The 14,610-nt window shown below is 37.5% G+C and overlaps 1 protein-coding gene across 2 annotated transcripts in view; it reads left to right on the top strand.

Moving 5' to 3' along the window:
* The window catches only part of ITGA1 (integrin subunit alpha 1), an 83,478-nt gene that overhangs the window by 34,854 nt on the left and 34,014 nt on the right, over positions 1-14,610 (top strand). For both annotated transcript variants that reach the window (XM_087759801.1, XM_087759800.1), the window contains exons 7-10: positions 4,397-4,545; positions 6,240-6,390; positions 7,995-8,160; positions 13,454-13,527. In XM_087759801.1, coding sequence (XP_087615927.1) covers positions 4,397-4,545; positions 6,240-6,390; positions 7,995-8,160; positions 13,454-13,527 — 540 coding nt within the window. The remainder of the gene's footprint in view (positions 1-4,396; positions 4,546-6,239; positions 6,391-7,994; positions 8,161-13,453; positions 13,528-14,610) is intronic.

Here is a 14,610-nt window from a genome sequence, read left to right on the forward strand (position 1 = left end):
CCTTCCCCCCTCTCCCCAGAACATATGCCATCTCTCTTCTCTCCTTCAAGCCCCCTGCTTGGGAACCCTGGCACAACTAAGGTAGTAACAAGTTTATACCATCTCCACCCACACTCTCTCCTTTCTCAGAAACCGTGTTTACATTACTATTGAATGGGGAAGAGGAGAAACGCCAGAGCAGGCTTATTTCTCCCCTCTTCTCTGGGAGCACAGAATAGAAATACAGGAACAATTGTTTACTTTCTGTCTGTTTAAATTGATTTTTCCATATTCATCTTTTGGGGATTGTTGAGCACATAGAAATCAGTGGACTTTCACTGACTTCAGATTGTTTTCCTCTTGCACGGGAAAGGAATGAGGTGATTACAGAATAACTCCTTAGCAGCTTGGGTGTGACTTGTTCAAAACCTTGTTTTGATTAGAGCCTTGTGAGATTTTTTTTTTTTTTTCCACTTACCCCCTTCATCAACAAACATCATTAGATTTGTGGCAAGTCAAAAGAGAAATTCCTCAGTGTCCCATGTTTGGCAAATTTGAAAGTGAAAGCCAGATGCAGAAAGCCAGATGCAAAAAGCCAAAGTTTATGGTATAATTTTTGCAGAAGTATTTCCTTCCTTTCCTCTTTCCGTTCTCCAGAAAATCCACAACACCATACTGATGGTTAAGCTGCATATCCTGAGCTTAAGGATAAAAGAAGTAAAAGGAAAGTGATGATAGAAAAATGGAAAAGGAAGAAGGAATTAAATAAGGAAAAAATGGTACAAGTAGGAACAAAATATTTCTCCCAGCTTTATTCCACATTTTAACGTAACTGCAAAGCAAGATAGTTTTTTTCCTTTTTTTTAAGTTTTGTAGAGATAATTGTCTTTTTAATATGAGGGTGTGTTTTTTAATCCTTTACATATGAGCAACCTTCTGTGGTAGAAGGATATCAAAAGAGAAAGCAGAATACTTTGATATGTTCAATTCCAGCTTTAAAGCTATGTTGCAACAGCCTTCAGAAATTTTCAGACCGGTTTTATTTCTTCATTAATAGATGACATAGGCAGTTATAGGCATTTGGCCTGTACCTTATTATATCTCCAAAGTATTAGTGGACTGATAAGTCATGCCATGTCCTATCTTATGATCAGTTTTATCTCCAGAAGAACAGAGGTGTATTAAAGAGGTATTAAAAAGATTCAGGATGAAGAAAGACCTTTGCAATAGTTTGCAAATAATTTCTGTCTGAGTCCCTGGGAGCAAACAAAATGTAGCAGAATTAATTCAATTTTGCTTTGATTGAGGTATCTTTAGCTGGCTCTCCATACGATAAAATATATTATCCACTAGTGCTCCCCAAGGCATTTCTGACTTTCCTTTATATTAAATATTATTTAAGTACAACCAAAAATATTTCTCACTTTCCTCCACATCCCAATAGTGAAATTCCTAGCATATCCTTTCCATGTACTAAATGGTTTTCCTTTCTTTTTTTGTTGTTGTTTTTTTTTTACCAAATAGATTAGCTTAATAATTTATTGGGAAAACTAGAATGTACTTTCCAAATCAGGGGCTGTATTTACTTATAGAACAACAATAAATAATTGGCCTCAGAAATATTTTGTGCTAAAGTAGAACAGTCCTTCACTTGCCTGTTCTCTTGTACAACACTTTTTCACAGGAACTGGGGACAATTAAAGAATTATTCCCTTGTGTAAAATAAAAGCCATGGAATGCTAGGGAAGGGAACATAAACTTAGGAATTACAAAGATGTTCAATAGATTATGGTCAGTAATGCTGGGAAAAATATTAGGTTTTCTGGAGTAGAGCAGAAGTACATTCTTCTGTGTAGTACTCTTGCATTTTCCAGATTTAAATTAAATAAGCAAATCAAAACATACAATGCCCATAAGCATCATTCTTGGGGGTTTGCTGAAGTTACACAGTTTGAGCAGGTTTATTGTCCTGTAAAGGCACATTTGCATCACGTAGATGTGTCATTTATAGTCTTTCATTAGATTAAAAAGCTGCAAAAGCTCAAACCTTCATTGCTATCTAATAGAATGTAATTCTAATTTTACAAGGTGGACTTGATTCTGTGATCCTATAGGAGACTGGAACATGCAGCCTAGTCATATTTTGTTGGTTCTGGGAAGATTTTCGTTACCCCTTTTTGAGGAATGGCTCATCTTTGATGCCATGAAATATGTAGAACATGATCAGTGTTTTCAAAGCTAGTGCTAAGGAAGGGTCCCACAGAACAATTGTATCCCATAAGATAACCACATGCTCCCCTTCCTTCCTGATTTACAAGCTATGCAACACAGTGCAGTTTTCCAGACTCAGATGTTCTTCCCATTTACTTCCTGAGAAGGAAATGCTCAAAATGTTTACTTGCTGTGATCATGGACAATATTTCCTTTCAAATAGGAAATGATACAACTCAATGTCAGCGTGTAATCTTTTTTAGGAAAACGACAACACCAACATGAGTCTCTAGAATCATGAAAGACTGGCAGATGCTTTTCGCGCTGGCAGCAGTCAATAGTTGGTTTAATCCTTGATACCAATAAAATCCTCAAAGCTGCAGATAAGGAGCCTGTGAATCCACAGCGGTGGGCTCCCTCGCACACAATAGTCTGTGGCTACACTTGTGCACGGTTCTGGAATACTTAAGGCACTCCTCCTGCTCCGAAAGACCAAACATAATGCAAACCTCTTGTTTATCACCAGTTAATGGCAGTCTTTTTAAATGACTAGCAGCATCCTGTTCAGATTATGCTGTATGTCACTTTAGATGCATGACACAATAGTTGTCTTGGAGGGAACAGGTTAAAAATTTTGTCTTCAGCTTGGGGTTTAGTCGGTGCCACATGACTGCTCTGAGCAGTAATACAGTGTGTGCCCCAGCCTATTGTGTAAACACTGTGCAGGATTAATAGGTTGCTGCCCACGAGAACATGCAGCCTCTGGATGCTCTCGGCTACGGGTGGAGGAGGACATGCCTCCGAGAGAGAATTAAAGTATCTTAAAGGGGAGCAACTTGTCTAACTTTGAACTTACATCAGTTCTTCCAGATTTGATTGTATTTTCAAAAGGATACAGAAATTAAGTGGGATAGATTTTGCTACCACATACCATTATAATTATAGTCCCATAATCATATGTAACTAGCTTTTCATAATGATCGTGATATTGATGTTTAGTATCAAATATTTATCCAACCCTAACCCTTCTACAAGCAAACAAACATTGTGCAGAATCTGAGAGGCTATGAAAGTACCTCAAAAAACATCTATAAAGGAATGGCAAAGTACATACTAAGACACTTCTAAAATAATATGATGGCATAAACATCCCAGAGGTCTTATTGATCTTCAGTACCTAAATGCTAGAGTGCTTTTAATAATAGATGAGTGAGACATAAATATGCCATGTAATACTGCATTATCCTAAATAACACCTATAAATTGCCATGTGTAACATAAAATTGAAATATGCTAATGGAACATTGTGTGGATTCTTCCCAGTAAAAGCTGTCAGGAACCTGCCAAAACATTAAAACCAACAGAAATGAATGAGAGAAATTAGTATTTAAGAATATTGCTCATCTTTTTATTTCACTCTTGTTTTTGCAGCAAGTTCCCTCAGGCATTTGTGGTTGAGTTCCAATCCCATGCATTGATCTTTCACACAAAGAGTTGTCCTGCTGAGGTCATCTAGAGTCTTTCCATCATCCTCCCCCATTCCAGAAGCCACCACTTTATTCACGTTGTTCCCTCTGGCACTTGTCAGGTGTCTTACTTTGGATTACCTCTTTGGAGGATTACCTTTGGATTCTCTCATGGGAGAATGGCCATGTCCTGGACTGCCCTGCTGTCTTCATCAAGATAAGGATATTTGGGTCTTCTCACCCTGAGGGCCTTAATTTGTCATTACAGTGCTGTTTCTAAGCTCAATAATAAGCTAGGATAAATAAACTATCAGATGTAGGAACATTATATTTGGATGGAATGAAGATAATTGTGAGTGAACCATGGCCTTGTATGCTATAAGGAAAATTATTTTGAGAAGTTGTGACTGGTGATTAGGGCATTGGTCTGCCTTGGCCTAGAGGAGAGCAGAGCTGCAGCACAGACTACCACAAGTCAGGAACAGCAAGGAGTTGAGCCTGCATTTGACTTTGTTCCTATTTTTAATAAAAACAATTTAGAAACTTCAAAATGTTTCATGAGATTGCGTGTCTTCTAGCCAGTCTTACTCAAATGCTTATAGGTGTTTCATGCTGAGGGAAACACACAAAGTTAATTTCTTTTCCTGGCTGTAGGGACAGATGGGCATTTACCCCACTGCAGGAGACACAGATGCTTTATTTAAGGGTAGTTGATTTTTAGCATGAACTGTATGTTTCAGGTTGGAATTGTTCAGTACGGACAGACTGTAGTCCATGAATTTTTCCTGAATACATACTCAACAACAGAAGATGTGATGGCTGCAGCCACGAGAATACACCAGCGGGGTGGCACGCAAACTATGACAGCCCTGGGAATAGATACGGCAAGGTACATTTGCAAAATATTGACCGGCATAAGGTAGAAACAAAGATAAACAGATATGGTGACGGTTCTGGTTTTATAAATTAAAAATATGATGTGGCTGACATCTGACTTGTTTTTAGGTAAGCAAACAAAATTTAGAAGGAGGGTGAATAAACAGACACTGTCCAGAATCTAGAGCAGTTGTATATGGCACCCTGAAAAGGCAGCTGTCACTTGAATGGAGGAAATAGGGAATAAGAAGAGACATGGAGCAAGGTTGTAGTCCTAAGCAAAGGGCTGACAATCTGATGTCCACACAGAGCAGGTAGGAACTGTGTACGTAGAGGAATGAAGGAAATTAAGTTTTTCACAGGAAACAGGAAAAAATAGAACTTTTTAATGTTAATTTGTCTTCATTCTGAAGTTAAGATTATTATGAGGTTTGAGCTCACACTTGTCAGAAAGCCTATACATTTTATATCCAAAGTCTTTGAAGCTTCTGGATCATTGGGAGCAATAGCATTATTTAGAAATGCTTCCTTTATGAGAAAAATGAAATCTGACTTTTGCAGAACAGGCAGTAAATGCAAAATCTCTCAGACACTTTCAAACTGTACAATGGTGTCCTGGTACCTTTTTTCTTTTCTTCTTTTTTTTTCCAGCATGACAGCATGAGTTTATTCCATAAAAGATTTCCAAACAACCATTTAATGAAATATGCAGCATCTTTCTGATGAACTGCTTTAGTATCTGACCAAAGTTTTGTTGATATGATGTCTTAAATCCAATGATGTTCTTACATATTCACCAGTGATGTTTTCCTTAGATACAAGCAGAAGCTTGAGGGAGTCTGAACAAGTTCAAGAAAACAGAGCCAGCTGACAATTGCCAAATACTCAGAAACCACATGTGGTTCAGAAAGTCCCTGTGCACCACAAACTCTTGCAGGCTTGTATATACAGAAACTACCAGCAAAAGCTTCCTCTGTTCTTGCAGTCTTCCTATCCATCCACTTTTGGCCATCGTCATTGGCAGACCGTAGCTTTAACTCATGTGGCCAGTCTTACAATTCTGTGATATTTTTCTAAAGAGAGGAAGGCCTGCTTCCTTCCTTCTCCTCCAGAACCCTAATCCAACCTCGCCTTTTCTGCTCCCCTCCAGAGTCTGGGTGAGCAGCTGCCCCTTTGCCCATCTGCGGCTGTAGAATTCAACCGCTTGCCCCCACCTTCCTCCACTCACCTGCCACCTACTTCTGCCACATCCCCAACACCCAGTTTTGTTGTAGATGTGCAGAGGTGTGCTGGTAGCTGAATAGTGTGACTACTTGAAGTGCTGCTGTATGGTGGAAATAGGTTGGTTTTTTGTATGTGGGTTTCGGGATGGGCAGGTGTTGGCTGGGGTTTTTTTAAGCTGCCAAAAGCTGTTTTAAGGTGCCAGAAGTTTATCTGGAGAGGGGAAGAATTCTTCACTATCCAGCATTGTATTTTCTGCTGTTGGTCTCAAAAGAATGAATAATGACTGAATGCTTGTGAAACTCTGGCTGTGAACTGTCTTGTAAGTTCCAGCTGTTGTTGTTTGTATTTGTTCATGGTTAATGTTAATCTTTTCCTGCTTCTTAGTTAATATAAAGTCTTTTAGTTTATGGTTGACTGTGTGAATATGGTGCATGTGCTAAATGCTGAAGTTGCCTTTCTCCAAACACTTTATGCTCCCTTTAGGAAAGAGGCTTTTACTGAGGCTCATGGTGCCCGAAGAGGAGTACAAAAAGTAATGGTTATTGTGACTGATGGAGAATCACACGACAACTACAGATTAAAAGAAGTGATCGATAATTGTGAAGATGAAAACATTCAGAGATTTGCTATTGCTGTAAGTGAAATTTAATGGGAAAATTCAGAATCTTAAAAGCATGTTTCATCTTCCAAATGTAATTTCTGTTTAAAAAGTTCATTTCACAGAATTTTTATGGAAATATAATCATTTCAGAGAAGAAAAAAAGAAAGAAGCTGAAAAAAACCCACCATTAAACACTTGCTTTCTGATTTTATAGCACATAAGAAAAAGCAATCTATCTGTCTTCCTGGTAATTACAGGTGTGTGTGCATGTGAAGAAAAAGGAGAAAGCATTTGAGGGGCAGTATAAAATCGAATCCTTTTTGTTAAGAGTAATATTGAATAGAGTGGATTAGTTCAAATCTTCTGAGCAATTTCTGTAGACATATTACCGACTTTAAAAAAAAAAAACAAATGTAAACCATCCACAAAAGAAAGGTTTATTATGGCTGTTCTGTGTGCTGGGATTCTAAAGTTGTCATTTTCATGTTGAGCAAACTTAGTAGCTGAACGAGAGAATAAACATGATGGAGGTTAACCGATATCGAGAAATATGGAAACATTAATGATAGATCTGGTGTGAACTCTCCACTGTATTTGTGTATTCTATACTCAGATCATCTGTTTTCTCGTGTTTATTTTGAAGGTACATTGGATTGTTGTTTCTCCTTTCCTATCTCTCTTTGTTTTGGTACAATGAGGTGGTATGGAACCATACAACTTCAAGAAAGATGTTATCTTTAGTTTAGAGAAAGACATAAACCAAAAGTTGAATCCAGCAGCACACAAATTTTCAGTACTTTCCTTTGTAAAGCTAGAGATCATTAAAGAAAAAGTCATCCTTGAAGCTGCAATAATTTTTAGCAATAAAATCGCTGTCCAGAACCAAATTTGGATTGTTCCAGTGTCCAGGAATGCTAGAACATGTGATTTTGTTTTTTATTTCCCTCTCAAAGTTAAGTGTATAGAGCACTTTTTTTCTATGAAAAATATTTGTCAGTGTGGGAATTGGAGAAGGGAGTCATTCTGTTCTGAGGCATCCTGAGTTTTTACATCAGTGGTGTTAAAACTGCAGTCCAAATCTTGTACTGTCTTGTACTGTGTTGGAGTTGTTAGCACTGGATGCAAGTGTTGTTGTATATGTATTTATAGGGCAAATCTGCACACAAGAAAGAATTATCCTAAGCCTAATTAACATGTCATTAATTGCTCATAACCATGTTATGATGAGAACTGGTGGTACCTATGCAGAAGCCAGTGCAATTGTGTATTCTGGTTTGGGTTTTGTTGTGTTGTTTTTTTTTCCTAAATTAAGGCCTACTTCAACAAATCATAGAATCATAGACTAAATCATTAGAATTTTGTGAAGGGGAAAAAAGGACAGTTGAGGACAGCAGACATTACACTATACAGTTGCTTTGTTTGCTATTGTTGACACTTGCAGAAAAACGACCAAGCTCTCATACAGTTCTGTTCTCATTGGAAAAGAATGGTTTCAAATCAATTTGAGGGAGGTTTTAACAGAGCAAATTAAGGTTAGATATGATTTCCCAATATTCTCTGACAACCTGCCTCAAAATTATCTTTTAAAACAGGTTATAAAATTTATCCTTGACTACTTTTTTTTTAATTCTCTTTAGATTCTTGGCAGCTACAACAGAGGAAATTTAAGTACTGAGAAATTTGTAGAGGAAATAAAATCAATTGCCAGTAAGCCTACTGAAAAGCATTTCTTCAATGTCTCAGATGAATTAGCTCTTGTAACTATCGTTGAAGCACTTGGAGAGAGAATCTTTGCCCTGGAAGGTATGACATTATTTGAAATTTTACTTCATGCATGCATTACAACTGAAGCAAATAGAAGATCACCTGCTTTTATCTTCCTTTGCAAAGTATTGTGCTGCATAAAATGTATTATGCATGTATTTTTTTCATGCTGATCATAAAAATATTTTACAATAGACATCAAAAACATAGATAATGATCTGAAATATATTCAGATGGGTTAGAGCCTGTGGAGACGATAGCCTGAAAGGGTAGGTAACCATTACTGTTTTAGCTGGGGTAGACATGAAGTTGCCTTCCCTTAGGTAAAAAAGCGTTGCCAGACCATATCCTGATTACCCCATGATCATGAGTTCATCTGCCTATACTTTTAGGTTCTCTTTTTGGTTAGTTGTTAATTACAACATATTACTTTTCTGTACAAGTTAACATGGACTTGGTGTATAGAGTTGACAAGACATATTTTTCCTTTGGAAATGTTCATGATACTCAGATTTCAGCACAGAAAAGTGATACTCTCATAATGTCTGCTTACATTCTCCATGGAAGTTAGGCAATGTTGTCCAAATTTCTGTTTGTTTCAATCACACTACTGGTAACAGAAGACTAAGTTTATAAGTTATAGATTACACTGGCCAACTCTGAAGGGATTAATGTCATACAAAGAAACCATCCATCTATTTGGACTTATTTTTTTCAACATCTCAACTTTCTAAGTAGCTGGAATAGTGTAGTTTCCAGCTGGAACAAAAGATAATGTTGACTTGAATGTCAAGAAATAATACAAATATGAGACTGTATTTGAAAGTTTTTTAAATTGGAGCTATATTTCTCAGACATATTTAGGTATTTTTTTAGTGTACCATTTAGCTTGATCAAATGTTACTATTTTCAGCTGATTATTACTAAATATTTTTTCCAGTTTATGTGTTCTTATCTTTTTATTTTCTGGAAGTTTTTGTTTTCCTCACTTTTGAAACAAATTCATTTGAGGAGAATTTAATCTCTCTAAAGCCCAAAGTTTAGCCTCCTTAAGCTCATTGAGTACTTCAAAGTTCATTGACTAGGTGGCTCTTTTAAGTCCCTGTTTCTTGGGAAGAATACACTGTCAGTGGAAAAATAGTTGTTCAAACAGAAACTGAAAACTTAGTCTTCGATTTGTGCTTTGTACTTCGAGAAAAGTGAGAAAAATCATTGTCTTTCATTAATAGAATAAAATCTGTTAGTTACACCTATTAAATGTAATGGATATGGAATAAAAAGTTAATCAACTGATAGTCACGACAACAGACAAGGGACCTAACATGACTGAGTTTCTGGACATCTGTTTACTCAAATTCAAGGTTTCATGCCATAGCTCAACCCTTTGAACAACCAAACACCACTGGAAGAGGCAGTCTCGCTCTGTAACGCTCCACCTTGTCACTTTTAGGAATCAGTAGCCATTAGGTAGTGCCTGTCTGTCACAGTAAACCCCAGCCTCCAAACGGTGGAGTAAATTGTGCTGGCTTAAACTCCCTGCTGCTGGGGAGAATGCTTGATATCTAACTAGTCCATTGACTTCAGTAATTCATTCCTCTAATAATAAGAAAAAATTACAAAACATTTGAACATTAAAAAAGTTCTGTAGCTTAATAAAATATCCAAACAAATGTAGTTATGTTGACAGTCATGAAACTAACTGTTTGAATAAATTGTAGAAATGTTATCTGTTTATGTGATAGTCAGCTCCTGAGATGACTAATCCTTGTGTTGTGGTTTAACCCCACTCAGCAACTAAGCACCACACAGCTGCTTGCTCACCCTCCCTCCTGCAGTGGGGTTGGGGAGAGAATCAGAAAAAAAAGTAAAACCCATGGGTTGAGATAAAGACAGTTTAATAGGACAGCAGAGGAAGAGGTAAGAGGTAATAACAACAACAACAACAACAACAACAACAACAACAACAACAACAACAATAATAATAATAATAATAATAATAATAATGGGATATACAAACCAAGTGATGCACAATGCAATCACCACCCACTGACTGATGCCCATCCCATCCCCAAGCAGCGATTGCTGCCTCCCGGCCAGCCCCCCCCAGTTTATATACTCGGCATGACGTCATACGGTATGGAACAGCCCTGTGGCCAGTCGGGGTCAGCTGTCCTGGCTGTGCCCCCTCCCAGCTTCTTGTGCACCTGGCAGAGCATGGGAACCTGAAAAGTCTTTGACTGGTGTAAGCACTACTCAGCAACAACTAAAACATCAGTGTGTTATCAACATTATTCTCATACTAAATCCAAACCACAGCACTATACCAGCTACTAGGAAGAAAATTAACTCTATCCCAACTGAACCCAGGACATGTTATCATCATGTCTTCCAGTATTTTGGTACTCTAAGCATATTGTGCCTATTTAAGTATCAACAAGTTCTGCAGTACTCCTTGAATTCAGCTTTAATTTTCTGCAAAAGGTGTAGTAACAAATATATATTTCTTGGATATTATTACTTTTTATTTAACATAAACCTATTATAAAGTCTTATGAGGAGCGGCTGAGGGAGCTGGGGTTGTTTAGCTTGGAGAAAAGGAGGCTGAGGAGAGACCTTATTGCTCTCTACAACTACCTGAAAGGAGGCTGTAGCGAGGTGGGGGTCGATCTCTTCTCCCAAGTAGCAAGTGATAGGACAAGAGGAAACAGCCTCAAGTTGCACCAGGAGAGGTTTAGTTTGGATACTAGGAAAAATTTCTTCACCAAAAGGGTTGTCAATCATTGGACCAGGCTGCCCAGGGAAGTGGTTGAGTCTCCATCCCTGGAGGTATTTAAAAGATGTGTAGACATGGTGCTTAGTGACATGGTTTAGTGGTGGACTTGGCAGTGCTAGGTTAATGGTTGGACTCGATGATCTTAAAGGTCTTTTCTAACCTAAATGATTTTATGATTCTATGATATTTGTGCCTTGATATATCTGCCATATTTTCAATTTTTATTTTATATAATCTTAGCTGTATTACAAAAAATATGCATTTGAAAAATAAATTGTGGAAAATTCTTTTCATCCACACTGTAAGAGATGAGCTAGGTGATCTCACCACTCCCAAAAGGCTTCTTGATTTCCAGATTTTCAGTAGGAACTCAGAGTGTGCTAAGATTTCTGTGTAAGACACCTGTGATATAAGAAATGTCACTTCCTCCACCTGTGAAAGTCCCAGAAATAACATAGTCTGGCTGCAGGGGAAGTCAGAATGGAAACTGGAAATGGGATCTTAGCTTTATGTCAAAACATAGCAAGGTTGAGTTGCTGCAATGGCTTGGTAAGGCTGGAGCTAGAAGATGCTGACTAAATCAGTTTCTGTTGATTCTTCAAGAATGGTTTTCTGTCCCTCCCAAAGCATTTCAGGAGCTATTCTAGATTTGCAGCTGTGTCCATGGACACATTATTGTGGTGGGAGAGAAAAGCAGATAATTCTGTCCCACCTAGCTTTCTGGTGACAATCCAGCTTATTGGATGTGTGCAAAATAGAAAAGATTAATTAACCCGATACACTGTAGTTGAATTAACTTCTGTGCATAACATGGAGGTCACAGGAACTTTCATTCTTGAAATTCCGTATCTGAATCTGTTTAAATTCTCAATCTAAATAGCCTCCTGGTAGTATAATAGTACATTTGATTTTTTTCTTGCATTTCTTGTTTTCTTTTTGGTTTTGGCCTTTAAAAAAATGCAAAGGAAAATTGAGAGAGAGTTGAAAAATCAAATCCAACAAAAACCCACACTTGACAGCCAGCGGATTTTTACACATAATCTTTTTCATATGCCTGTGTGTCTTATGTCATGGACTTCTGGTTTTAACAGAAATTTTATGTTTTATCCAACCCATAGGCAGGCACAAATGTTTTTTCACAAAATATCCTTTGTAGGATGCTTGGCAGTTTGAAACTCAATGGAAAGTCAGACTGGGAGCTATTATCTAAGCAGCATTCAGAGCTGCACACACCAACAGTACAAGCATTGTACCCTTCTTCAGACTGTGAGAGTCCTGCCTTTCTCAGCTCATTAAGGAGCATCCTTTACTACATGAAAATATTGTTTATCAGCAAATGCGCAACTTCACAGTTTAATGCTTATAGAGGAACATAATTTTTTCAGACTTAGCAAAGCAGCTACATCTTGTGAAACATGATTGCCTGTGTTTGTGTGTCAAACATTTTGTGTTTGAGATCATGTCTCCTTCCTATGCCTGGCCATAAGTCCCGACAATTAACAAAGACATCATGTCCCAGGGAGCAACCTCTGTGGTTTAGCTGCTGAATATCAAAAGTTCAGTATTATTTAATAATCCAGATGCCTGGAATTTCATGCAGCCATGGCTTGCTATGCCTCGGTTTCATTCACACAGTTGGAGGTTTGCCTCAGCACTCATCTGGTAGCAAATCGTGAACTCTTCCTGGACAAGCATCAGAGCAGATTTCATAGTTCCCCTCTACTGCCCATTACCATATCTTGCTCTCAAGGAGGAATCAATATGCAGAATATAGTTGCCTGACTTAAGTAGTGGTGCTTAAGGTGGCAAAATAGTCCTTGAGTATTGCTTTTAAGTAGAGGAAGAGGCAGACCTTTCTCTTCCCTGATATTTCAAGTGTACCTGGGAGCAAAGCAGCCCATCAGAGTTTAATAACTGGCATATGACTACCTGACAAGATACTGAAACTAGTACTAAATCACCTGATACATTTCTTATTCAAAGTCACTTAAGAAAATCAGGAAGATTTTCATGTAACTTTCTGGGCAGGATTATAGTTCCCAAGCGCTGCCCTGAGGCTTATGAATCTTGGACAGCTGGGATTTTCCTATGTTGTTTTTTGCAAAGGTTCATACAAACATCAAGTGTTTTTCATTTAAAGTTCTACCAGCTGCCTACGAATTTTTAGTTGCTTGAATACAAGGCCAGGGTTACATGGCTGGTGTTTTATTGTTCGCCTAGCTCAAGTGGAAAATGGTTTAACCGTATTAATCAAACATTCCAAACATACTTACCATCAGCCTGAGGTCAAATCTGGTCAGTTTTAGCCCAGAAATATTTCTTGGACAAGTTCTGAGACATGATCTTAAAATGGAAACTCTTGTACTTAATGGTAGCATTTAACACAGATCTTAATTTCTGTATTTATTATAAAAATCTATGGCAAACTATATTCACTGAATATTCTAGTTAATTATGCTATCCTTTACTATCATGTGAATATTTTCATTACACTGTTCAGATACCTTTTCAGATTGAAACTAATTCATTTTTGAAACATAATTTTTTTCTGTTTAATAGCAACAACAGACCAGCAGGCAGCCTCATTTGAAATGGAAATGTCTCAAGCTGGTTTCAGTGCTCATTACTCTCAGGTAAACAAACTGTTTGAAAACAGAAGTTCTTTTACAAAGTAGATTTTTGTTGGTGATGGTATCAATTTGGAATAAGTATTTCAGAATTCTTTGTACAGTCCTGTTTGCTGTTGGAAGTTTCCCATAACCAGGGTTTTTTTTGTAAAAATATATGTAAGGAATGATTATAAACAATGATAGCATAAGAGAATAGGAGCCTTCTTCACACAAACTCTAAATTTAATGCTCCCATAGCACTTTCTATCAATCAGGAGAATAGTCTATAATATGTTAAGAAAGACAGAGACAGACTTTTTCCAGGGCCTTTAGTGACAGGACAAGGAGCAATGTTTTTGAACTGAAAGAGGGCATATTTAGATTGGATATAAGGAAGAAATTTTTTATCATGAGAGTGGTGAGACACTGCAACAGGTTGCCCAGAGAAGTGGTGGATGCCCCCTCCCTAGAAGTGTTCAAAGTCAGTTTGGATGGGGCTTTGAGGAACCTGATCTAGTGGAAGATGTCCCCCATGGCAGGGGGGTTGGAATAGATTATCTTTAAAGGTCTGTCCCAACCCAAATCATTCTATGATTCTATGAACTATAAAACTGTTCTCTTTAAATATTAATGTATAAATTGATATTGCATTGTGTTGGTGAAATTGAGACAGAAGATATATAAAAAGGGTATTTCTGTCATGGATATGATCTGCATTATTAGTAACACAACATATTCTTAGTTCTGTTAACACATTGCATACCTCAGTTCTCAGGGGGTAAATATTTATTAAACTGGGATGCAAAAATCCTTGGGAATTTGTATTAGCAGAAAATCACTCCCTACGTATTTTATTTATTCTTTAAAAATCAAAACATATCCATTGTGGTGATCTGTTCAGTGTACACAAATGAAATTTAAAATTTCACAAGATCAAGAGAACTGGGAAGAGTTAAGCTTTAAAGGTACAAAAAAGTAGTGACAGTGGAAAAGAACACAATAGGAGAGTAACTGAACTGAACACCAAGCAATCCAAGACAAACTGACATCCATAGAAAAACCTGCAACATGACTTTGTATACAGCTCAGCATATCACTGGTAAAAAA

The sequence above is a fragment of the Nipponia nippon genome, unplaced genomic scaffold, assembly GCF_047370975.1.
Source record: "Nipponia nippon isolate SJK-2023a ecotype South Korea unplaced genomic scaffold, ASM4737097v1 scaffold_20, whole genome shotgun sequence".
NCBI classification, from domain to species: domain Eukaryota; kingdom Metazoa; phylum Chordata; class Aves; order Pelecaniformes; family Threskiornithidae; genus Nipponia; species Nipponia nippon.